The sequence below is a fragment of the Pteronotus mesoamericanus genome, unplaced genomic scaffold, assembly GCF_021234165.1.
Source record: "Pteronotus mesoamericanus isolate MK-2021 breed Mesoamerican mustached bat unplaced genomic scaffold, CSHL_Meso_final contig_94, whole genome shotgun sequence".
NCBI classification, from domain to species: domain Eukaryota; kingdom Metazoa; phylum Chordata; class Mammalia; order Chiroptera; family Mormoopidae; genus Pteronotus; species Pteronotus mesoamericanus.
The window spans coordinates 44688549-44713943 of NW_026555285.1; the positions used below are offsets into that span (position 1 = coordinate 44688549).

Sequence of the window (25395 nt, forward strand, 5' to 3'; positions counted from 1 at the left end):
AATTTTCCAACTTCAGAGCTGAGGAAACTGAGGCACAGCCTCACAAAGCTACAAGGAGCCAGAGATGGGAGTAGGGCGCAGTCTGTCCCCTGAGCTCTTTAAAGCATCGACTGCTCATGAGTACAGAGGTAAATGATTACTGAACATAACAATATTCTGTAAAAGAGAGAGAGGACCATTCAAAAACAGTTCAGGTGTGGAAAATCTGTCAGCTTTCTGGGTAGCGATAACAGACATCCCAACCTGAAATTAGAGGAATGCCAACTCAGCACCCACAAACCGTCGGGGCCCCACATTCTTCTGATGCCCGGCAAATGGTTCCGGAGGCCCGCCCGGCCTCCAGCATGGGGCTGCTGGTCCGCTTACCTTTAGGTTCAATGACGCTGTTTAATGGTTTACTGGTAAACTCTTTAATCTGTAAAGAGAAACAGTCTTCTAGCGATAACATGTTTGAAATTACATAGGGACACAATGAATAATGGACAGATACTGGACTCAGGAGATCGACCTTCTCATGAAATCCTCTGAAGACACAGGAGGACACATGGACTTGAAAGCCAAGGAGAAGGGTTTTATGAAAGCAGCATATGGATTAGGCGGCTTCTCAAACCAATTACTAAAAGAAATTCTTATCCATCTTCAAATTTGTTCTGAACCTCTTTGAGTCAATCTGCTCTACAGTATTTTAAAATACCTTTTAAAAACATTTGATTGAATTTACTTTTACAAACAATGATGGGGAAAAAAGACACCATTTTCTTTGTCTTATCCAATTTGCAGATGTTCTAAAATAAAAACATGCGTTCTTGGATAAATTGCACTACTTAAAGAAAAACAGTGCCAATGTATAGCCCAAAATACCTGTTGTCTCTGACTGATAATGAGTTCATTCCGTTCCTGGAGTGTCTGCTCTTGCTCTTCGATCTTTTTCTTGTAGAAAACATTATTTGCATTTAGATTGTCTATCACTAAGGTTCGAAGCTTCTCTATGTGAGACAGGAGCTAGAAAAGAAATTGAGAGGCATCGGTCTGCAAGCGGCATGCAAATTGTCTTCTGCGGTCTCCTTGTCTACGCTCTGCCTTCTTTGCGGGCCTCATGTCACCTGTGCACATTAGGTCATGGAGTAAATCTCTGATCACTGGGTACAGGGGGGCTGCAGGTCTCTTTCCAGGCTGCTCAGACAGGCAACACGGATAATGTGAACGGCTGAGCGAACCTGAGTATGTTACGTGAACTGACACAGGGAGAAGGGATGACAAAGGGCCAAGGCTTCCCCACAGAGCGGCTCCGACCCCACGCAGCGGCTCTGGCCCCACGCAGTCCTGCCCTTCGCACGTCCACACATGCCATCCCGGCTCAGCGGTGCGCTCCTTGGGCCGGAGAGCCCATCTTGATTATTTTTACATTTCCAGCAACGAGCATAAAATCTCTGGCCTTTAGCAGGTTATCAATAAATATTTATTGAGAAAAGAAAGATGGAGGGAGGAGGATAGAGGAAAAAAGAGGAGGAGGAGAGGAAGGAAGGATTGGCTGGAGGAAGAGAAAGGGAGAGATGCAGAGGACAGAGATATCCAAAGATTCACAGACAGATTCACCTTTAGGGGCTTAATGTCAGGGAGGATCATGTATTAGATGAAAGAAATTCAGTAAGAGTTTGTTTTCAGTAATTTTGGAAAAGGCTCTTAAGGCGATTTCAGTAGTTACTTAAACAGAGGGGGAAATAACTTGGTAATTGGAGCTAAGGTCATTCCAAACCTACAGCTTGGAAGCAGAGACGGGGTGTACAGACCAAACAAAGGGGGCGGTGGCTAACCGTGCCTGGGATGGGTACAAAAGGCATCTGGAGCAGCATTTCCTGACTTGCTTGATTTTTTAAACAAACGCTGACCGTGTGCTAGAGGCTGCATTGAGTTGAGCGCTTCACCCTGTTGAATCCACACCACAACCTTCGGGACTCAAGTTTTGACCCCATTGTCCACACAGAGACATTCAAGTCTGGAGAGGTAAGGTGGCTGGCCCAGACTCAGACAGCTGAAGAGGGAAGAGCCTGGACTTGAACTTTCATGTCTGGCTTCAAAGTCAACGCTCTCAAATGTAGTGCCTCTGTCATGAAAAATATTACTTGCATGCAAGCAAGCAATCCCCGGGGGAGTTTAACAACTAAAGCACCATATCAAAAAGTAACAGCAGTGTGACTATCAGAATAGCTAAAATCCAGACCACTGACAACACTAAATGCTGGTGAGGATGTGGAGCAGCAGGAACTCATTCATTGCAAGGGGGAAGGCAAGGTGGTATGGCCACTTTGCAACAATTTGGCAGTTTCTTAATAAATTCTATGTGCTCTTACTACATAATCCAGCAATCACGCTTCTTGGAATTTACCCAAAGGAGATGAAATTTATGTCCGCACAGAAACCTGCACACAGGTATCCAGGGTCTGGCAGAAGCTAATGCCTGCTTGAGTGCGATGTTGTTATGTTATAGAATCACATGCTTATGACTTTGTAGTAAAAAAGGGGTGTTATTTGTGCCAGACCCTGCATATGGTAGCTTTAGTCATCACCTCCAAATTTGGAAGCAACCAAAATGTTCTTTACTAGATGAATGAATAAATAAACTGCGGTTCACCCAGACAGTAGAATAGTATTCTGAATTAAAAAGAAATGAGCTGTTGAGCCATGAAAAGACTTAAATGCCTATTACTAAGTGAAAGAAGCCACTCTGAAAAGGCTACGTCCTGTCAGGTTCCAACTGTATGACATGCTGAACAAGGGAAAAGTACAGAAACAGTGAAAAGGTCAGAGGTTAGGGGGAAGGGAGGGATGAATAGGCACAGCACGGAGGACTTTTAGGGCAGTAAAACGACTCTGTGTGATACTATAATGGTGGATACGCACCATTTGTCCAAACTTAGAGAATGCAGAACGCCAAAAGCAAACCCTACAGTAAACTTTGGACTTTGGGTGACAATGAGGTATCGATCAATGTAAGCTCACGGACTGACTAACATACCACTGCGGTATGGAACGCTGATAGGCTGGGGGTTGTGCTTACGGGGGATGGGGCAGTGAGTATTTAGAAACTCTCTGTACTTCCTGCTCAGTGTTGCTATGAACCTAAAACTGCTCTAAAAAGAATCCAATCACATTAAAAAACAAATGATAACAAAAAAAAAAGTTAATGCTCTCGATCAATACACTGCAGGGTCCCCCCGGGAAGGGTTTGTATGAGGCTGGACAAACATTGGGTTGAACCAAGTCAAAAAGGTTTCCTGAATGAGGACTAAAAATATCTTTTCCTATCCCAGTGGATGCTGAGACTCTCTCCCAAGAAGGACATTGTCAAGAATCTTCTCTGAATGTTTACGCACCACTGTAAGAGTGCCCCCCAAAGGCAGCGTAGCAAACACTGAGCTGGAAAACAGAAGCAGAAGCCAGTAAAGATGTCTGGGCTGCTGAGTGGAGGTTCAGGATCAGCAATATGGGGAGACATTCCAGGCCCCCCAGAAGAAATAGAACACAGGAAAAACTAAGGGAGGGCGCCTGTCTGATATTAGAATTGAGACAGACTCAACCACAAGGGGCAGAAAAAGTTCACTGAGGGAGGAACATGGTCATCTAAGCAAGGGATAGCCAGATACTATTTCAAAAAGTCTGTAGGTCTGGAGCCCATCAGTCACGACCTCTACCACCTCAGCCTTGGCTTGGTTTCCTGTTAGCCCGCACCACCCCTCCCTCCCTTCCTAACGCGACCCTTCTACAACCTCCCAAGCTCCAAAGAGTCGTAAGTTGGGTCAAAAGGGTATACCACCGTTTATCTGTGACTCCCTTTGAACTCCTACCAATGTTATTTTTTAAAAAAAGAAAAAGGAAGACTGCCAAGAATCTAGGTAAAGCAATAAAAAGTTGGCAAACGCAACTTCTCTTAAACAGAGAAATACAATATGTGCATTGTAGGAACAGTAAGCACCAATCATGTGGAATAATTAATAGTTAGGGCTCCAGCGGAGATTACTAAACCCGACTGAATTCACCCCTCTGTTAGGGTTTAAGAGAAATGAAGGAAGAAGTGAGCAGGTTCTGAGCAAACAAAACCAACAGACAAGAGAGCAGCGTAGCCTAGTGGTGGCCGAACACCCACACTCCCGAGCCGTGACGTGGAGCACCTCCTTCAGAAGCTTCGGGAAGGCCTCCCCTCCTTCCTCTGAACCCCCAGTGGCTGGTCCTTCTCTCTGCCGTGACTTGCAATGGCAAGTGTGAAGCTTCGCAATCTGCATCCTGTTCTGCCAGCAGGCCACTGAAATTCCCACAGCTGCCTGGAACACAAGGCACTTTGAAAGAGCGAGGCTTAAGCCTCACCCCTGTTGATAAGAAAGACCGGGATCTGTCCCTCAGTATCAAAGCTTTAAGATGCCTTGAACAAGAAGAGTAGGATTGCAAATCACCTAAGAGCCATGTGTGGGTTCAAACCATGGATCCAAAACAGAACCATCTAGGTTTGGTTTTGGTGTGTTTTCCCCCCCAAAATATGTATGTCCAGACTCACCTACTGAACGAGAATCTCCCGCTGTAGAGAGGCACGTGTATTTTGGAAAAGAGTATCCGATCACTCTGAGGTGCATCCCTCACTACTATTACCTTAGAACATCCCAGGGGACAGCTAGAATGCTCCACAGAAAAGCAACCACTCTAAGTTGTCCCTGCCCAGTCCCCTTCCCACTGGCTAAGCGCCTAGCACCTGACAGGTAAGCAAGGCAGTGAGGCGACAAGCTGGGCCCCGCGGCGAAGCGGGCCTGGGCGCAAACACCGTGCTCACACCGACCGACAGCTCCCTTGGCCAGCTCTCCTGAACCCTGCAATGAGCATCTCTCCGTGCACAGAAACAGGGCTGAATGATCGCCTTTTTGGACACCTAGCAACCTTCCACCTTTATTCAGTACACAGTTAAAGAGTTTCAATCCCATTTTAGACACATTATTGAATGTGGGGACCACAGTGCAGAACTAAATAGAGGGAGCCCCTCCCTCCTAGGGCTAGTGATCTGGATGGAGAAGTAGAAACTAAACAAGTAAACAAATAAGCAAAGCAGGATTTAAAACCGTGGTCAGAGCTACACTCATGAAGTGGTGAGAATAATAAAGGGAGGGGACTGGCTACTTTTTGCAGGAGCCGTCGCAGGTGCAACGTAAAGCAAGGCCAGAGGAGGGTACGGGAGGCAGAAATCGAACACGGCCCAAGTTCGTACCCCCAGGGCACAGGTGCTGATTAGTCCCTTTCCCTTGGCCTCATAGACTTGATGTTTGTGCCTCCCCCGTCTGAATTCATGTAGAAACCCTAACCGCCAATGCGATCATATCAGCAGAAGGGGCGTTTGGAAGGTCATTAGATTTAGATGAAGTGACAAAGGCAGGGTCCCTGTAATGGGATTAGTGCCCTTATAAGAAAAGACTTGAGCTTCTGAGCTTGCTCTCCCTCTGCTCTCCCTTCCCCCTCCCCGTCCCCCCCAGCCATATGAGGGGTACAGTGGCCATCTGCAAGGGGGCTCTCACCAGGAACTGAACTGGCTCACACCCAGGATCCCAGCCTTTAGAACAGTGAGAAATAAATACTTGTTTTTAAGCCACGCAGTCAATGAGAGTTAAGACACAGGGGAGCCAAAAGGCTACAAAATACATACAATTTAAAGTGAAAAAAATAAATAAGTTTTCCTAAAGAAAAGGATCTCAAATAAGTCTACTTGAGATGTTTTGCACTAGTGTATAATCAATAGGGAATTAATGCTATAATTAAATTCTGTTTTCATAAAAAAAATTCAGTGTGAACAATCCTTGCCTTTATTTTAAAATTAGATTGTTGCTGTGTGAAAAAAATTAGAGACATGTATTCAATAATGAAGAAATGATTAATTAACAGGATACATCTATAGCTCATCATGTAACCCTTACAAATCACGATTTTGAAGAATATTTTAAAACATAGGATATATTAAGTGAAACATATATAAAGTTATAGATATAAAGCATAATTCAAAATTTGTAAGATTACATGTATGGGTTTCTAACTTACAGAAATGCAACATTTACAGCATGGAAAAAAACTAAGTAATTTTAATTTTTGTGACATATTTCTCAACAAACTTTATTAAATGAAAAATACTAGCTTACTTGTAAAGAAAAGCAAATAGTTTTTGCAAAAATAACCTACTTACAGGCCATTGGTTTCTTTTTTTTTCCCCCCCAGATACAGTTGACATACTAAATTATATTAGTTTCAGGTGTACAACGAAGTGATTTTTTTATAATTGCCAAGTTGTGCTTCTCAATCCCTTCACCTTTTCCCCCAGCCCCCCCAGCCCCCCCAGCCAGCAATCATCATTTTGTTCTCGGTATCTAAGGGTTTCTCTGTTTATTTTGTTTATATTCCACATGTAAGTGAAATTATACGGCATCTGTCTTTCTCTGTCTGACTCATGTCACTTAGCATAATACATTCTACGTCCACCCCTGTTGTCCCAAATGGCAAGATTTCATTTTCTACGGTTGAGGGCTCTATGTGCCACATCCTTATCCATTTGCCCATCATCGATGGGCACCTGGGTGGTTTCCGTATCTTGGCTATTATGGCACCTAATGCTGCCGTGAACACAGCGGTGGTTTCTTAGTCTCACCTGACCCTTCTCTTTCTTGTGCTCCTGATGAAGGGCTTGAACTCGGGCTGTCCACTTGCTTTCCTAGGAAACAGTGAAACAGGAACAGTTTACGATCAGTGAAAAATGGGGAGCTGCCGAGAAGCCGTAGAGGGGGCAGTGACATCCTCAGTCAGCCTGGCGGTGAGGCCAAAGGTAGGTCTGCGGGGGCGGGGCAGGATGTGAGCGGCAACGCTAGGCCCCAGGGCAGTTGTTTGAATTGCAAAAGCGCCCTTGCTTTTTTAAAAAATCCCGAATTCATAACTTTAATCTCCACTTGTTTCCTGGTAAAACAATGCTCCCCAAAATGAACGTGACCAAACAGCCAGTGTGAAGACTGCGCTGATTATGGACATTCACTTCTAAATGACTGTAACTATGTTTGATAAATGTAAAATATCAGGTCACCAGTGTAGTTGTGTATTTTAGCTCTATAAATAAAGTTAGTGCTTCCATACGCCTTTCTATGCCTTTTGAAACTGAGACCTACATTTGAAGTATGAAAAATAAATACTGAGGTAATGTTAACCAATCCAAATAGATATTATCCTAGATATTTTGCCAATTGCTCTGTAGCCACATCTATTAGTCGATCAACGAGGAACTAATGAACACCTATTATGAGCTCTGCATGTATTGAGAGACAGAAAAAAGAATCAGCCACTTCATGGTCACTGAAAGACACAAACTCTCTTTCTGTAGATGATGCTGCAAATTACCACATTGAGAAAAATCAGGCCTCCAGCACAGTTGTTGCTCACTTTTACATACCTGACTGTCTAGAAACTGCATCACATTTTGGAAGTCCTGGGGATACTGAGGACGTTCTTCTTTAAACTCATGTGCATCTTTTAACGTGCCTAAGTTGGACTTGATCTGCAGATTGGACTTCTGGATTTCTGACAGTTGCTGTAACAGGAAATGCAAGATTCACTGGTACGAATGCTTATACCTTTGTAAGCTTTAAACAGAGAGTAAAATTGAGGAGTGTGCCTCCATGTTTTAAATCTGACAATCCTATTGGATGCTCGCTGTGCTTCTCTTCTCTTTTCCAGGGGTTTTCTTTTTTCTTTTTTCCCAAGAACGGAACACACACAGGGTGGAAAAGGGAAAGGAGACCTGACTTTCTCATCTTAAACGATGGGTCTTAACACTTTTGATGGGCATGGAACAGAGGAACCGGGTGCAGCTGGTTCTTAAGGTGATTCAGGGGCAAGGCCAGCGTCACTCAGGACCACACCCATGGATCTAGTAGGGACACAGCATTTGAATTTCACTCTTGGCTTGTATATTAGTCCCAAAGTTACCAGGAGCAAGCCCAGAAGGTAAAACTGCATAGTAACTTCAAAACAGCCAAAAAGGACAAGCAACACAAATTCCATCAACTGACAAATGCACAAACATGGCGTATCCATCCAATGGAATATCATTTTGCAATAAAGGTAAGAATAAAATACTGAGAAATAGTACAACGTGGATGAATCTTGAGAACATGATACTAAGTAAAAGATGTCATCCACAAAAGATCACATATTATATGATTCAATGTCTAGAGCAGGCAGCTCCATAGAGACAGGAAGCAGCTCCGTGGTTGCCGGGGGTGGGGGTGGGGGGTGTGTCCAGAGTGCTGACAGGTACAATGTTTCCCCCTGGGGTAATGCCATGTTCTAAGACCAAGATGGCGGTTGCCTAGGCCTGTGAACATATTAAAAACCTCCAAGTTGTATACCTTAAGTGGGCAAACTATACGGTATGTGAACTACTTCTCAATAAAGCTGCTTTTTTTTTTCCCTTTAGGTAAGAATGGTAAAGCTGTGGGGGGGAAAGTCCTATTCCACAATTATCCTAGGGGCAGGGAGCAGGGGAGAGGACCATGGAGGGACTCTCAGGAGAAAGAACAGTAATTGGCAGATTATCACAAGAGAAAAAAAATAAATGTAACCTTCCTGGGGGAGAGGTAGGTCAGTCTTGAATCGGTTAGTGCCCAAATCCTGTGGGCCACGTGGCACCCACTCCGTGAAGGGGCACAGATGGGTTCAGGAGAGGACCCCGGGGTACGGGTGTTAGAGGGAACTACAGGCAGAGAAGGTACTACTACTGCCTAGCGCTTCCGCTGCTTCGGAAGGACAGCAACCCAGGAGAGGGAACATGGGGATAACCAACCCGCAAGAAGTTGCCTGAAAGAGTCTCCACAAAAAAGACACAATGAGCCACCCAATGTGATTTCCCACTTTTTTGTTTTTTTTGGCAAATTACAGCTTATGGAAAAGGTGAAAGAACAATACCATACACAGCCGTTTCGCCCTCCCCAGTCGTTAACCCTGTGCCCACACAGCGATGACAGGGGCCACCAGACTGTTCCTGTGAAGAGCCAGAGAGCGAATGTTTTTGGTTTGGGCACACAAATAAGGTCTTGGTCACAAGCCCTCAATCCTACAGGTCCAGCACAAAAGCACTGCAGACAAAGTGTAAAGCAATGAGTGTGCTTGTGTTCCAAAAAACTTTACTTGTGGACACCGAAATGTGACTTCTTGTAATTTCCTTACGTCGTGGAACAGTCTTCTTCTGACTTTTTTCAACCATTTAACAATGGAAAAACCTCTGCCATCTCACAAGCCATACAAAAACGGGCATGCTTGGCTCACAGGTCATAGTTGCCCATCCTTACGAAAGAGTTCAAGGTATTTTAGAGGAGGATCTTAGCAGGATCCCCCAAATACCCCTCTATTTCAGTTTATAACATGTGTTGGCCTCTAGAGGGAGCTCAAGGATCTTCCCTCGCCTCCCGTTTATGCCTAAGGATGACGTAGCACTGAGCTGCCCAGCAAGCTCAGATTAATTCTTAGCTAAATGACAGTGGCCACTGACTGAAAAAGGAGTTCGCAGATGAAGGTCCCAGCCCAGTGAGGCGTGTCCCTGGTCCCTGTCATCCATGCATGTAACCAGGGCCATGTGCAGAAAGCTGCTCCCACCGGAGACAGAGCCAAATCCGGCCTGCTCCAGACCCGCCTTGTCACCAGCCAGCCCTGGCCAAGGTCCTCGCTCTGTCTTTCTGGGTCGGCTTCCTTCTCCTCCCACATTGGTGATCTCTGTCAGCCTTTCCTGGAAAGTCCCAAAACTCAGGGAAGGGTTTATGGTTTAAGTTTTTCGAAACCTCGCCAGCTAAGGCGAGAGGGACCCTCTCCTGCCATCCGACCACACGTACCAAGTGTACTGCACTAGGGTTTGGGGACAAAGCTCCCACTCTCAGAGAAACTATTTTTCGGATTTGCTGTGTGTCTCCTGTGTGTTTGGAGTGACCCGGAGACTCTCGGAGAGGAGCGGCGTCTGGTCCAGGGCACAATAAAGGACTCCTAGAGCAGGTGGCCGTAATGCCGTCTCCTAACGCCAGCCACCTCTCAAGGCAACCACGCAGCCAGTACTATGAGGACTTCACAGTTCACTACTTACGTATTCTAATGCTAAATTCTTGGAGGTTAATTCTTTAAACTCCTTCTTAAACATTTCCTTGAATTTTTCCATTTCATCAACCAACTTCTCCTTTTCTTCTTCTTTCCATCTATGAAATAACTTCAGAAGTTCTTCTTCTTTTGTTTTCTGCATTTCATACTCCTGAAATGATTTTTAAAACAAGGCTTTAAAAGTTCTGATACGAAGCAAATAGGTAAAACTTTCAATCCGTGGGCATAGCTTCACCTCAAATGTGTCAGCTAGCACTGCAGATTTCAGTAAGGCTTGCAATGACATTTCATATAATGCCAGGTCCACGCACAACGATTTCTACAAACCAAAGGCAACACACATCCTAAATCCTTAAAGTACAAATGCAGAGGCCCACTGTATCAAGAGTTCTGTGATCTGTGCACTTGTAGGGTAGACATGGAATTTGGGTAGAGTAGACCCACCTCACCCCGCTTAACCACAAATTTGTATTTACATAAGCTAAATTCAAGGTCTAGCCAATCAGCCTTTGATTTCTCAATGATCTTTAGGTTTTTAAATCTAACTAGGGACTTGAACAAACTACATAAAAACTCAACCTCACAGATGTAAACAGGAAGAGCGCTGCACCCAACAACAGCTGAATATACAACCTTGTTAAATGCACACAGGAGATTCAGCAGAAGAGACCGTGTGTTAGGCTATAAAATGATTCTCAACAAATATTAAAAGACTGAAATCATGCACAGTATATTCTCCAACCACAGTGGAGTAAAGCCAGAAATCACTAACAGAAGGGAAACTGGAAAATGAAAATACATAATGCCTGAATAACACATTCTTTAACAGATCAAAGAAAAACTCACTGGGGTAATTAGAATATACCTGAAGATGAATGAAAATTAAGACACAACACACCAAAAAAAGGGAAGCAGCGAACCGGGGCCCAGAGGAAAATTTAGAACTATAAATGCCTACATTAAAAAAAGAAAGATCTCAAGAGACAAACAGGGTCATTCTATAATGACAAAGGGGTCATTCATCACAAAGATATAAGAACTATAAATATCTATACAGCCAACACTGAAGCACCTAAACATATCAAGCAATTATTAACAGGACAAAAAGGAGAAATAAACAGCAATACAATAAATAATAGGGGACTTGAATACCCTACTCTCAATGCTGGACAGACCATCCAGACAGAAAATCAATGAAGAAAAACAGGATTTGAACAACACTATCGATCAGCAATTGTCAACTTTTTTAATCTCTGGCACACATAAACTAATTACAAAAATTCTGTGGCACACCAAAAAACATTTTTTTGCCAATCTGACCAAAAAAGAGGTATGATTCATTCACACTGGAGGGCTAATGTAGTGTTGGCTGTTGTCATTTTGTTTGACAATCTACAGGAAAAGAGGTCAATGCCCCTGATTAAACAGTCCTATAGGTGCTGCATGTTTTAAAAATTCTTGAGGCACACCTGTTGAAAATCTCTGCTATAGATCAAATGAATCTGCAGACATATACAGAACATACTATCCAACAGCAGCAGACACACAGAACATTCTCCAGAATAGACCATATGTGAATCACAAGCCCTAACAAACTCAACACAACTTTATATTACAGCAAGCATCTTTTCTGACCACAGTGGTAGGAAACTAGAAATAATAAGTAAACAGGAGGAAAACTGGAAAATTCAGAAATATGTGGAAATTAAACAACACTCTTCAGAACAACCAAAGGTCAAAGAAGAAATCAAAAAGGAAATAAAAAAAATATCTTGAGACAAATGAAAATGGAAACACTACATACTAACTTAAGGGATGCAGCAAAAGCAGTTCTAAGAAAGTTTAATAGCTATAAACACCTTCATTAAGAAGTTGCAAATAAATAACCTAACATCACACCTCAAATAGGTAGCACAAACTAAGCCCAAAGTTAGCAGAGGGGTGGAAATAATAAAGATTAGAGCAGAAATCAATAAAATACAGAACAGAAAAATAACAGAGAAGATCAACAAAACTAAGAGTTGATTTTTTGAAAAGATAAAGTTAAGAAACTTTTAGCTAAACTAAGAGAAAAAATTCAAATAAAATAATAAATGAAAGAAGAGACATTACAACTGATACCACGGAGTTACAAAGGATCGTAAGAGACTACCAGGAATAATTACATGCCAACATATTGGACAATCTAAAAGAAATGAATAGCCCTGGCTGGTGTGGCTCAGTGGACTGAGTGCCAGCCTATGAACCAAAGGGTCACTGGTTCCATTCCCAGTCAGGGCACCTGCCTGGGTTGTGGGCCAGGTCCCCAGTAGGGGGTCCACAAGAGGCAATCACACATTGTTGTTTCACTTCCTCTTTCTCCCTCTCTTCCCCCTCTCTAAAAATAAATGAATAAAATCTTTAAAAAAAATGAAATGAATAAAATCCTAGAAACATACCTACCAAGACTGAATCATGAAGAAATAGGAAATCTGAACAGACCAGTAAAGAGTGAGGAAATCAAATCGGTAATCAAAAACCTGCCAACAAAGAAAAGCCCAGGACCAGATGGCTTCACTGGTGAATCCTACCAAACATTTAAAAGGAATTAACGGCAGCCCTTCCCGCACGCCAGGGTTCCCAGGTTCGCATCCCACCTCCGAGACTCGCAGTGCGTGGGCATGCTGTGATGCCTCCAGCTGAGACTTGGTGAGCTGCAGCTGCTCCTTCAACATGTCGATCTCCTTCTGGAGCGTATCGGTCTGCTCCTTTTTCTTATACTCTGGTGCAACAGAAATATCTTGTTAATCTATGAAACCTGCGCTTAGGAAACCTATCTGCCAACTTAAGGGGTGGAGTTCTATTGATAAGACAGAGGAAATGGCTCTTACTTGGGATATTACTCTTTTTTGCCACATGAGCCCATTTTGGCTCCTTGGAGTTTATTTGCAGCCCTTTGCATTACTGGGCACTGAATTATTTTTAGCAGATTCTTTCAGCCATTGGGTAGAGGCTGGATTATTCCACATTGATGGTGTGAAGCCCATTCAGGGAGCAGTAACGGTGACAAAGAAAATCCCAGGCCCTTCTTCAAGATACCTATTTTGATCCAAGAAGGGAAGCGATGGCTTCCACTGCGGTACCACCCCACTGAAACCTCTACGGTCACCATCCTTGTGCCCTCACCAAGCCCCCCTGCGAACCCCACTGGGGCTAAGACAGGCAGAGGCTGGCGTTCGAAACGCAATCTCGGGCCGTAACCTGCCGACGGGGCGAAAACGCGGTACTGAAAAGTGGTAAGAGGAAGCAACAAGTGAAAGGAGGAATATTTATGTACATGTACTTACATGCAGATGTACACATGACTGAATGGATATACATGTGTCTGTGAGTGTAGACATGAAAGGTATGGAAACCAAAGTAGAAAGTCAGAATCTCAAAGATGACCGGAAGAAATAATACTCATTTCAGAGTGTGAAGCGCGCTCTGAAACGAGTATGAGATAGAATAGGATACTGAAACAGAAGAGAGAGAAAGTCAGTTTCACACTGAAGAATGGTAGGTTAATCCAAATATTTAATCTTTTCAACTTCTCTAATATACTGCTAAATTGTATTGGTAGTCCATGGCTTACAGGTGGAATTGTATGCTGTTCATATGGTTTACACAAAGCCTGGCTATTTCCTAAATAAATCTATTTACCTGAAATAGGCAGAAATGGAAACAGATTGGCTCAAAAGGGCGGGGAAAGCCGGCACTGAGGAACAAGCTAGAAGTACACACGTTCAGATACTAAAACTGTGTAAGATCGTAACGAGAGTTCCTGTGCATTACTGCAGCGATCTGCAGAATGCTTTGATCTGCTCATGGAGAAACAGACCTTATGTTCTTTCCTTTTGAGAACAGTTCAGTACCAGAAAACCTGGTTCCTTGATACGCTGCAGAACCCTTCCCCTCTCTTGCTTCCTTAGTTTCTCCCTCTACATACTGGTTAATTCACATCAATACCCAAACCCATATGAGTATCTCCCACATCAAACAAGATAGACATTTCCCCTCGGTCCCCCATTTCCCTCCAGGAAACGCCTATCCCTCTGCTCTCCCTCCCAGAAAACACTATTGAAATAAACGTCTGTCCTCGACGTGCCTGCTTCCTCGCCTGACTGTTGGCTCAGCTCACTCCGGTCAGGCTTTTGACCCCACCAATCCACCGCAGCTGCGAGGTCAAGGTCACCAGCAGCCAATTCTCAGCCTTCATCTCACTCTGGGTCTCAGGAACATTTGATACAACTGACCACTGTCTCCCTTTTGGAAACCCCAATTTCCCGTGGTGTCCCGGATAACACCCTCCGCAGGTTCCCCTCCGGCCTCCAAGCCGCGTCTAACCCAGCCGCTCCCCCAGAGCACCTAGTGTTCGCAGAGCCTTGGAGCGGGCCCTTAGCTCTCTTCTCTGTCTAGCTGACCTCATCCGGCGCCGCTCTGCTGAGGACTCCCAGGTGCGTATCTCCAGCCTGGGCCTCCCCCTTGACCTCCAGCCTCCAGCCTCTCCACATGCGTGGCAGTTGTACGTGTGATTTACGTTTACCCACGGCCAACACAAACTCTCCATTCTCCCTCCTCCCTCAACCTGCTTTGGCCCCAGGTTTCCCGGCATGGTAAACACCACTGCCATTCATCCGAAGAGACAGTCACAAACCCAGCACCACCTTGGCTTCATCTTTTCCTCTCACGCTGAGCCACATCTCTGCGGGTTCTGTGTCTGGAACATGCTCTCTCTGTCTTCACTTCTCCCACGCTCCCTGGGACCCTCCTGGTCCCGTTGCCATCTCTCACTTGGGCTGCTCTTGCAGGCTCCCCACTCTTGCACCTGCTTCCACCACTGTCCCTACAGACTCTTCTCCAACAGCCAGAGGGCTCATTCTCAGGTATGAATTAGATTGAGTGCCCTGCCCCCCGCCACAAGCGCCAGGGGCTTCCCATTGTGCTCAGAACACCCCACATTCCTTCCTGCCCAGGGTGTTCGAGGCCCCATGGGACCTGGCTCCTCCCTCTCCCGCGTCACCGCACGTCACACTGCCTTGCTCACTCCACTCCATCGACCTTCTGTCTGGTCCTCAAACACACTGTCCTGCCTCCCCCTCACACGCCTCACCCTCAGAGGTCCCTCTGCCTGGGATAGTTACTTCTCTGATTTTCCCCAGCCTGGGACCTCCTTGTCGTTCTGGTTTCTGATCAGATATCACCTCCTCCGTGAAGCCTTTGCTGATGACCCAAAGTCACTCTCCACCCCATTCTCCAGATTTATTTTCTTCATTTTAAAAGAATCACTCACTCACGTAAGTGTGTTTTCCCCGCCCCTCCTATTAGAATGGAAGGCCCATTAGAATGCAGGACTCAGTCCGTTTCCCTTGGGGCTATATCCCCGGACCCCTGGTACAGTGCCTGGCACATAGTAGGGGCTCAATATTTACTTCGTGAATGAACGAGGACAGCGAGACTTTCTTTTTTTTTTTTTTTTACAAGAATCGAGAAATGCATGGGACCAGGCCTCCCTTGAAAAAAGAAAAAGTTCCCAGAAAGAAAACGGCTCATTCCAGCCGAGCTGAGGACTCACCAAGGTGAGAATCTTCAGGATGGCGGCGCTGAACATGACTCTGTAGAAAGGCTTGGTTCATAAAGGCCTTGTCACAAAAATGGCACTGGAAAGGAGAGAGCAGCAAGTCAAAGGGGCTGTGACGAGGGTCCCTCCCTCGTCATTTCAATTAAAATTGAATCCAGGGATGGCCCACACCGACTCAGTTGCAAGTGTGAGCTCTAGGGCCATGCATAGCACCAGGGAAAGAAAATGATGAGACACCCTGGATGTAACTTTTAATTTCTAAAAATAATTTTAATTGAATCTCATTTCAATTAAAATTCAGGTACCCGAAGCACCCCCTCTTGGAGGCTTTCCCCCCAGAGATAGAGTTCTGGCAAGGGCAGAAAGCACGACTCAAGAGACAAGTAGAGAATGAGGGTGTTCTTCTCACCCGGAGCACAAGGCCGCGGAGACATTCACGCAGCAGTTACAGTGGCCCATCGTGGTGCTTTCTGGAACCTTAGTGCTATTCCTATTAGGCTGGCGGTGCCCAGCCTACCACCGCCAACTGTTGGGACATTCCGTGTCCCAACAGAAGATGCTAGTCTTCTTTCTGTCTCTCCGGCTGGTCCCCTGCCTGAATCCTCCCCCGCCCTCGCCGTGACCGACTTCTTCCTGACAGGCAGGATGTCGTTTATGAAGCACTGGGGGGAACGGTGGCCCATCCTCAACCAGGTCTTTGAGGAGGAGCCTTCTGCCAGTCACTGTCCCAGTACATGGTCTTATTTTCATCACTGAACCTCTCACCAGGTATCAGTTACATTTGCACGTTTATTTACTTCACTTGTCTATGGTCTCCTGCTGGATCCTTAGTCCCTGAGAGTGCTGACTCCTGTCTGTCTTATTCACAGCTTTGTCCCCGGAGCCAGGCATTGATAAATGATTAGGCAAATGCTCAGAAATATTTGGCTTCCTCATGGGAATTTACTGGGGGAAAAAAACCCCATCAATTCCAACAAATCTGTTTTCCACTTCAACACTAATTCAAAATGTGAACAAAAATTCAACTCGTTTCACCTATATCCTTACCCCTGGACTACTGTGAAGTAAATCTTGGATATTATATATTTCATTTGTCAATATTTCAGAATTTAACTCTAAATGGACTTTCTTTAACACCAATACAATCATTATCTCGCCTTTTAAAATGTGAATATTAATTCCTTAGTAGCAACAAATATCCAACCATTTGGTTCACCCCCCCCAATATTTCACACATTGTCTTAGAAAAAACATTTATAGTTTGTTTTGAGTCAGGATCTAAATAAAGTCATATTTTGCAATTGATTGTTATGTCCCTTAATTCTCTGTCAGTCTGTTGCTTGCCCTTCCATCTCTTTTTTCCTTGCAATCCTGTTACTGAAGAAACAGAACATTTGTCCTGCAGAATGTCCCTCAGCTTGGATTTTGCTGTTGCATCTCCATTGTGCTCTTTACACGCTCTTCTATTCATGCACTGCCTTCCTCTTAGTCAGCTTAGTCGGCTGCATCAGGACCTCAGGTTCCCGTCTCCCAGAAAACTAACGCATTTATGCCTATTTCTCAGCACTGCATGTTGGAGAATCTCTGCAGCCTTCTCCGCTCAGGGAGGATGTTCCGATACTTTGGGGATGGCCCACACTGACTCAGATGCAAGTGTGAGCTCTAGGGCCGTGCACAGCACCAGGGAAAGAAAATGATGAGACACCCAGGACGTAACTTTTAATTTCTAAAAATAAAAAAAAATATTTTAACTATTTGAATAATACAGAGGAGTCATGAGCTCAGGGGAAGAAGGGGTTCCTATTCCAAAAAGAAAAGACTGACATGTTAACTACATGCAAATGAAAAATTGCTGTATGACAAAAAACATCGAAACAAATCTAAGAGGTTTACAGTGCCTGGATTAGCATGTAGAGAGCTTGAAAATCACCCCTCCATCCTAACAACAAGTCCAAAGCTGGACTGAAAAATCAACTCTTCTTGGATACGTAAGAGTGGGAAGGACGCAGGGCAAGCCACTGCCCCAAGCTCGGAGAGACTGGGAGTCACTGCACACCAGAGCCGAGGCGCCCCAGCAACCGCCCCGCCCCCACACCCCGCAGGGACCAGTGCAGGGCAACAAAACCGACTTTGTAATCGACAAACTAATGGAGCTCCAAGTGGAGGGTTTGAGAGTTCAAAACTCCAGGGGAGGGGAGAACTTTCAACTTGATGAAGACCAACAAAAAACAACATTTCCACTGTACCAGCTGAGAGCTAGGCCCTGTTACATCATTCTCTTTTGAAATTTTCATAGACTTACTGAAGAAATCAAAGCTCAGGAAAATTAAGTTACAGCATTATCAGTTGCATATTTTAACCAATGTTTCGCTGATTGCAAAATGCCTGCTTTTTCTACTCCTCAAGGCTGCTCTCCAACTCCAGGGAGATGGATAAATTGGAAACAGTAACAGAAATTAGCTGGCAGATTCCAAAATCTGCCTGTGTTGCTGAGCACAGAGAGGAATCTGAGTCCTCCAGCCATGAAAATGAAAAGGTCTTCTCAGAATGAGTCTAAGTGCTGTTACAGTGTACTAGTATTTTAAAATTTTTAACTTAAACATTTGCTAGATCCTTGGTTCACACAGGCCTTCACCCATCAGACTTCACCAGCGACTGGAGGTCTCTGTTTAAACACCAATCCATGACTGTATGCTAAAGTCACATGACTATTTAAACAAAATCAACTGTCTTCCCATGAATTTGTTGTACGCCAAATATCCCCAGCTTATGAAACTGGAGTTTCAATGACACGTGGAACCCCAGCGAGGTAGCTTACACACCAACTATTTTTAGCAACAGTCTTTGACTACCTCCTCCCCCTTGGAATCACTGATTCTTACGGCATCAGCAATGTGGTCTCTGGCCTTCTTTTCTACCCCCTACTCCAGGTGAGCTCCTGAAAAAGGCCTGAGGATTTGCAAAGCGATCATAGGTAGTCACAGCTCACTACTGGGAAATTGGAGCAGAAATCAGCATCTGTATGTCAGGTGCTATTTACCGAGCCTTCCTCATGCTTCACATGTAACATCTTCTGGGGTTCTCAGAACAACCTGAAAAGGTAGCTACTAGTAACATTCCCATTTTCCTGATGAGGAAACCGAGGTTTAGAAGTTAAATAAATGACTTGCAGAGTGGAACCGCTAGGATGCAAAAGCAGGCAGTTTACTCTGGAATTGTCACCTTAAAGTGCCCACACTGTTCAAAGAGATAATATCAAGCCACTTAATAGAGAGCAAAAGTGTCCTACTGTGTTGGAAAAGGTGGTCTGGTCCCTTCTATCTCTTCTCTGTCACACCTGCGCGCCCCACACAGCTAACACTGTTACTGAAGAGTCCTCTGAGTGGCCTAGAGTAGGCAGGTGTAACTCATTTCATAAAACTGAACCAGTACCTTTTAATCCTCATATATCATTCACATTTGAAAATCTTGATTTACCAACCATTTCTATGGTAACCAAAAGAGTGAAAAAGTATTTATAAATGATAAATTTCTATGTGTTATGGGTCTTAACGTTTCACTATATTACTACCAATCTTTTTAAAGTAAATTTTTAACTTTTAAAAATAAACTGATAAACTTTTTAAAATATTTAAAAATATTCATTATATTCCTTGTATAAGACATACCTTTATAAAGAGCTGTTTCAGTACTATTTATAAATATCTACATTTTAAATAGCATTTATGAAATAGGCAATTAGCAACATCAAGTATCATTTGACAGTTATACCTCAGAGTTGTGTACCCAAAGCTAAACACTAAGCTTGCCTCCCAGTATTCTTTCCCACTGTTCACGTCTTTTAAATACCCTTCTCTCTGTATTCCTGTTGGGTCAGTCCTAAGCGCTATTAACCCCACCATTTTCTGCACCATATACCCAGTTCTCTGTATTCACTATCACCTAAATCCACCAAGACCTTTTAAGCCAGGGGTGACCAACCTTCTGGCATCTCTGGCCATACTGGGAAGAGAAGAGCTGTCTTAGGCTACACATTAAATACACAAACACTAATGAAAACTGATGAGCAAAGAAAAAAAACGTCTGTGCATAATTTTCGTGATATCGGCCACCACAGATAAGCACAAAAGTCCTCACATAATAAACCTCGTGATGCAGCGGCCCTTTCAATAAGCTTTTAAAATCATCGAGCAGGTCCCAAGTTTGTGATCGCTAATATAGAAAATGTACATAGCTAAGTAATAAAACTAACGTTTTAAGTAAATTTACGATTTCGTGTGGGGTCGCCATTCATAGCCACCCTTGGCCACGTGTGGCCTGCGGGCTGGACACCCCTATTTTAAGCCATGTTTAATCAAATGACTAGAATCTACGGGTCTGAAGTCAGTCCTGTCCATCCGCTGCTTACGTCGATATCTTTGGCGAAGTAAGCTGGCCCCTTTTAGTTGGTAAAAAGGATGTATACCATAATTTCTGTTAGATTGAAAAGTTACAATATTTATCTTGAGTTTACTGTCCAACCCCTAACAGCTGGAGATTAACAACAGAAAAGCAACATTTTTTAATTTTTAAAACACTGTTGTTATATGATTGTTCTTGTTCTTAGGAAATAGACACTTGGAAATATTTAGGAATCCGCAAAAAATGTGGCAAATGTGAATAACTGGTGAATGTGGATGAAGGGTATTGGGAAGAATAATGCTTTTGCATTATTCTTGCAACTTTTCTGTCAGTTTGTAAAGATTTTGAAATTAAAAAAAAAAAATAAGAAAAATCCACAAATGTAATCATTCCAGATCGTTTGGGGGCCACCGCCACAGAGTTTGCACATGGTTCTTTTGTCATTAAACCGATGAGAAGGAAACAGCTCCTTAAACCACCACTACTTACAGGACTTAAATAAAGCACTGCAGAAACGTTACCCGTTTAATCATTAATCCTATGGTAGTCTACTGAAGGTAACGAACCATGTCATCCGCTGGTTCAAGTTACTGTTTTGGTTCATTTAAGTATGCTGTTTCTTCTTATTTATAGTACAAATCTTAACAACCAAACAAAACAGCGATAAAACGGGCTCTCGGTATCCCCGGGGGAACCGAGGTCTTTGGGGGGTTAGGAATGGCCCTCGCAGCGCAGCTGCCCACCTGGTAATAGCTGGCTTTGGCCTCCATCATCATCTGCTGAGTGGAGATCATCTTTTTGCGGCGCTTGCACTCCTCCTTGAGGAACTTGATCTCCCCGGCCTGCTTGGTGAGCAGCTCTTTGCTCTGCTCGCAGTTGGCCAGGCTCAGGCGCAGCCGCTCCTCCACGTTGTGCAGCTGCGAGGTGAGGAACTCCTGCGAGTGCATCAGGTACTCGATGGAGAGCTGCGCCAGGCGGATGAGCTTCAGCAGCACCGGGTCCACGCCGGACTGGCAGTGCGGGCACTTCTCGTCCTCCAGCTTGCAGAAGGTGATGTTCATGATGTTCTCCTGCAGCGTGAGCACGTCCACCGCCCCCGCCACCTTGTCCACGTCGATGGCGCTCAGCCGCCGCCAGTCCACGCTCTCCAGCCGCGGCCGGAACTGGAAGAAGGGCAGGGGGCCCGCGGCCGCGCCGGGCGGGAAGCAGGCCATGGCGGCCGCGCCGGCCGCGGCCCCTGCGGGGGCGTCAGGACCCTCGAGGCCGCTGGCGAGCGGGTAGTAGACCTGCTTGTGGAAGGGCTGCGGGAAGGACACAGGGCGGGGGTGGCGAGGCAGCGGTGAGCCCGTGCCCGCCACCCCGTCGCCGCCCCCAGCCCGGCATCTGCTGGCGGGTATCCCGGGCCTGTGAGCCCCTTACCATGCTTGGAGGCCGATCGGCCACCTCTGCCGGCATCGGAGAGGACGGTCTCGTCCGCGGAGCTCGGGCTGCCTCCCGCACCGCTGCCGCCCCACCCCTCGGCAGCAGGCGAAGGCGAGGTCCCAGCAGGCAGCGGCGGCGGCGGCCTCGAGGCTGGGCGCTGAAGCCGTTGCTATGGGAGCGTCCCCGGACGCCCGGCCTGCGAGCAGCGCGCCCGCGGCCACGGGGAGCAACGCGCTCGCCGGCCCCCCCGCGTGGTCAGCGTGCGCCCAGGGCCCTGCGGACCAGAGAAGACCTCTTGGACGAGCCTGAGTGGATGCCCCCGTCCACCCCGAGGGGCCACCTCCCGAGCGCCTGCTTCCCGGGGCGCCACCCTGTCCGACCTTTGGGCAGGACAAGCCAGGTCCCTGAAGCGGGGGATCCACATCCCTGGGACCTTGGCCATCCCCACTGTTCTTGCCTTAGGGCTTCAAATCGGACATACCTATTCATTCTCATTTTTCTTTTTTTATTACGCACCTCAGAAAATATTAAGCAACGGAACTATGAAGAACTACATGGGATGGACAGGGAAAGGCTGCCAAAAGGCACAGGGACACTCTGGGATATAACAAAAAATATTTTGTATTTTGATTTTTTTTTTTCGATTCCCTGGGCATATACATTCGACAAAATTTATCGAATAGCACGCTGAAAATTAAGCGTGCATTTTGTATATGATATTGCCATAGAGTTTTAAAATTAAATTCGTGGTGTAGTTCATTCTCTTTGATGGTAGGCTTTCTAAATCTGTTACATGGAAAGTACTAACGGAGTCTTTCTTCCTCTATGGGTCGGCCACCTGAGTTAACATTCTGATAGAAATACAAACCAAAGCACTTCCCCAAATATTTAATACTTTGTCTTCCCAAAAAGATGTATTTTCAAAATGTGAAGGTAAAAAAAAATTTTTTTTTACATGGAAAGGAATTTAACTATCAGCTTCACCATCAAGTTTTACAGGGCCCTCGTATCTACCTTACAAACTTGTGTGGCAGCTGCATTCTGGTTTTGGTTTTGTTTTGTTTTTGTTTGTTTATTTGTTTTTGTTTTGGAGAGGCTAACAAATTTCTAGCAGCAACTTTTGGACCTCAGGCCTCTCATCCTTGGGGTCTTCTGAGGGCTGCCTGTGGCTACCACAGAGACCAATGAGCTGAGGAAAAGCCAGACATTCCTCAATCCACCGGGGAGCCCCAGCTTGGACCAACCGTCAGGAAAACTTTTGTCTTTCCTAATAGTCAAAGAACAGAAGAAAGAAAAATACGGGTCAGAATAACCAGAAGTAAAGCTGTAATAGCAAATATCGTTACCACTTTCCAGATAATGTAACTAGAAATAAGCCCATGTAAAAGCATCCAGGAAACAAGCATGCACTTGCTATGACTTCACCGGAATCATACACCCACATAACGTTGAGTGGAACTTTGGGGGGCAAAGAGCTGTCACGGATTCACTGCCGCCGGCATAAAGCTTTAAAGATCTAGGCTCAGAGTTTGAGTCTTCTATTCACTTGCTGCCTGACCTAGAACAAGTTATGTCGGCCGTAGGCCTCAGCTGTCCATCTGCTTAAAGGGCGTCAGCAAGTGTACCGACCTGGCAGTTCTGGGAACTGTGGGCTCCATCCACTGGGCTGCAGGATCAACGGGAACAAGGGCCCGGGTCTCTCGCTCACCGTTATATCCCCAGCACCTAGGATTGGGCAGACAGGCAGAGGCCTTATTAATTTCCTGAAAGGACACATGGATAAAGAATGATCAAATGAATTAGGCCTTTAAAGGAAATGTTAGCTCTCAGCCCTTATCCCTCCTTATTTTCTGGGCCTCTGGCCTGTTAGGGAGAGTCACCCGTGCTCTGCGACCAAGGCCTTGGAACTGAATGTGGCAGACTGTCCGCACGCCCCCACTGCAGTCCTGGGAAAGGCACGCGGGCCCGAAGCACCCATCTCTGTTCGCCGCCACCCATCTCTGTTCGCCGCGGGGCTGGCCATCCTCGCCCTTTGATCGAATCTCGTTCTCAAGATGGCCGGAACAGTAAAGAAGGGGGCACGCTTTCCCCTTCCCTCCGCCCCCCATCCCCAGGCAGGGCGGCCAGCAGGACGCGCCGCGGGGCCGGCTCCCGAACCCGCAAAGACAAAGGCCGGAGGACGCGGGCGCCAGTGGCGCCGCCTCTTTGGAGGCAAATGGGAACCGGGGCTGCGGCAGCCACGCCAGCGGGGTCTGCAGCGCCTCTGCTCACAGCCAGGGGAAGCGGGAGGAGGGCCCGGCTTAGCAGATACCAAGATGCCCATGGGCGCCTTGGCGCATCCCAGGCCTTGGCTCACCCCAGCTGCGCGCTCCAGGGCGGGCTCCAGGGTGGGCGCCGGGCGCTGCAGGCGGACGGGGGCGACGCTGGGGACCCCAGAACCCAGGCGCGCTGCTGGTGCAGGCAGGCAGGCTGAGGCCCAGGAGCAGCCAAGCGGGAAGCGGCGAGTCGGCTCCTTCCAAGATGCCTGTCTGGTCTGGGCAAGTTGTGGCGAGGCAGGCCGCCTGGCGCGCCTCCGGGCCCTCCCAGACTCCAGGCCGCTGGCGCCGCGGGATCCCCCACCCCCCTCCCGCCCCCCTCCCCTCCGCGATCCTCCTCCGGCCTCTTCTCTCGGCGTCCCAGCTCCTCTGGCAGCTGGGCGGGACCTTGCACATCTAGACTGCAGCGCTAAAATGCGCTCCTCCAATCCCGCGGTTGGTGCAGACACGTGGTGCGGGGGCCGCTCTTGCTGGTGTGGGATCCTCTCCCCAGGAAGGCTTTTCAAAGGGAAAACACATTCACTCTACCCCTACGCTTGGCCTGGCCTTCGGCTGGCTAATTTCACATGGGGGCGTCATGTAAATTCACTTCCAAGAAGTTCTTTTTAATCGCAAAAATCTGCACATGCAAGGGACTTGAAGAAGCTGTCTCATGCAACCCTGCATTTGAGTGATGTGGAAAACGGTTTAGACATTTTGCAGGTGAAGCACACAAGGTTTCCCATTTTCAGCGTCACTTTCCTTTATGCCCACGTCAGGAGGAGAGGCAGGCATCCCTCTTAGCAGAAAGTTCCACGGTGCGGGGATGGGGGGCAGGGAAGAAGTCATGGGTCAAGAGTAGTGTGACTATTTTTTTTAACCTACAATTGGAACACGTGGACAATGGGGCAAAATTCAGTGTTTTAGAATAGTGAGCAATCCAGAAAGTTTACATTGTAACAACCCAGAGGTTGAATCAGACTGAGAAATTTGAGTCCATATTTTGCACAATCTTAGTGTCTGCTGCAGCAAAAACTGTTCTTCAATTAAAAGAGTAACTACAGAATTTTTGCTGGATGACAACAGGTTGCTTGTGCTTTGCCCTGAGTCAACTTTGTACCATACTTCATTTAGCGCGATTTGTCAAAGGTCGCAATCCCTCACTAAGTATTTATGTTGAATTCCATGCTTTAGTTTGTACTTGCAATCATAAGGCCTTGGACAGCCTTAGTGTGATTTTTTAATTTGCCTAATTTTAAAATGCTTAAATTTGAAAGAGAATCCAAGATCATTCTAAAAATTCTCTCAAGTGGTATGGCATAGATTTCTAGATAGATGTTTCAGGCACTATGAGGTAGATAAGGCTAATGCCCTTTGTGGGTGTGTGTGTGTGTGGGTGTGTGTGTGTGTGTAAGATGATTACTTATTCAACTCACCCAGATAGCACTAAGGCAGCAATTTTCAACCGTTGTGCTGCAAGAATCTTTTAAAATATGCAATACCAGACTATTTAGTCAGGAGTACTAACCT

General features: G+C 45.9%; 1 protein-coding gene and 1 long non-coding RNA gene across 4 annotated transcripts in view; both read right to left on the reverse strand.

The window, feature by feature from the left end:
- Nucleotides 1-21748, reverse strand: part of DZIP1 (DAZ interacting zinc finger protein 1) — a 44078-nt gene extending 22330 nt beyond the window's left edge. For both annotated transcript variants that reach the window (XM_054586481.1, XM_054586480.1), the window contains exons 1-9: nucleotides 21569-21748; nucleotides 20893-21450; nucleotides 15743-15827; nucleotides 12786-12910; nucleotides 10139-10300; nucleotides 7460-7597; nucleotides 6671-6733; nucleotides 862-1002; nucleotides 367-415 (exon numbers count right to left, since the gene is read on the reverse strand). In XM_054586481.1, coding sequence (XP_054442456.1) covers nucleotides 367-415; nucleotides 862-1002; nucleotides 6671-6733; nucleotides 7460-7597; nucleotides 10139-10300; nucleotides 12786-12910; nucleotides 15743-15827; nucleotides 20893-21450; nucleotides 21569-21604 — 1357 coding nt within the window. In that variant the 5' untranslated portion in view covers nucleotides 21605-21748. The remainder of the gene's footprint in view (nucleotides 1-366; nucleotides 416-861; nucleotides 1003-6670; nucleotides 6734-7459; nucleotides 7598-10138; nucleotides 10301-12785; nucleotides 12911-15742; nucleotides 15828-20892; nucleotides 21451-21568) is intronic.
- Nucleotides 21749-21758: 10 nt separating this feature from the next.
- LOC129080939 (uncharacterized) lies at nucleotides 21759-24064 on the reverse strand. 2 transcript variants are annotated; one of them, XR_008530248.1, is made up of 4 exons: nucleotides 23928-24064; nucleotides 23201-23296; nucleotides 22586-22838; nucleotides 21759-21845 (listed from the first exon to the last, which is right to left on the reverse strand). It is a non-coding gene; the product is annotated as an uncharacterized LOC129080939 (long non-coding RNA). The 2 variants fall into 2 exon arrangements; XR_008530247.1 differs by lacking the exon at nucleotides 21759-21845 and having other exon boundaries at nucleotides 22224-22838.
- Nucleotides 24065-25395: the final 1331 nt, after the last annotated feature.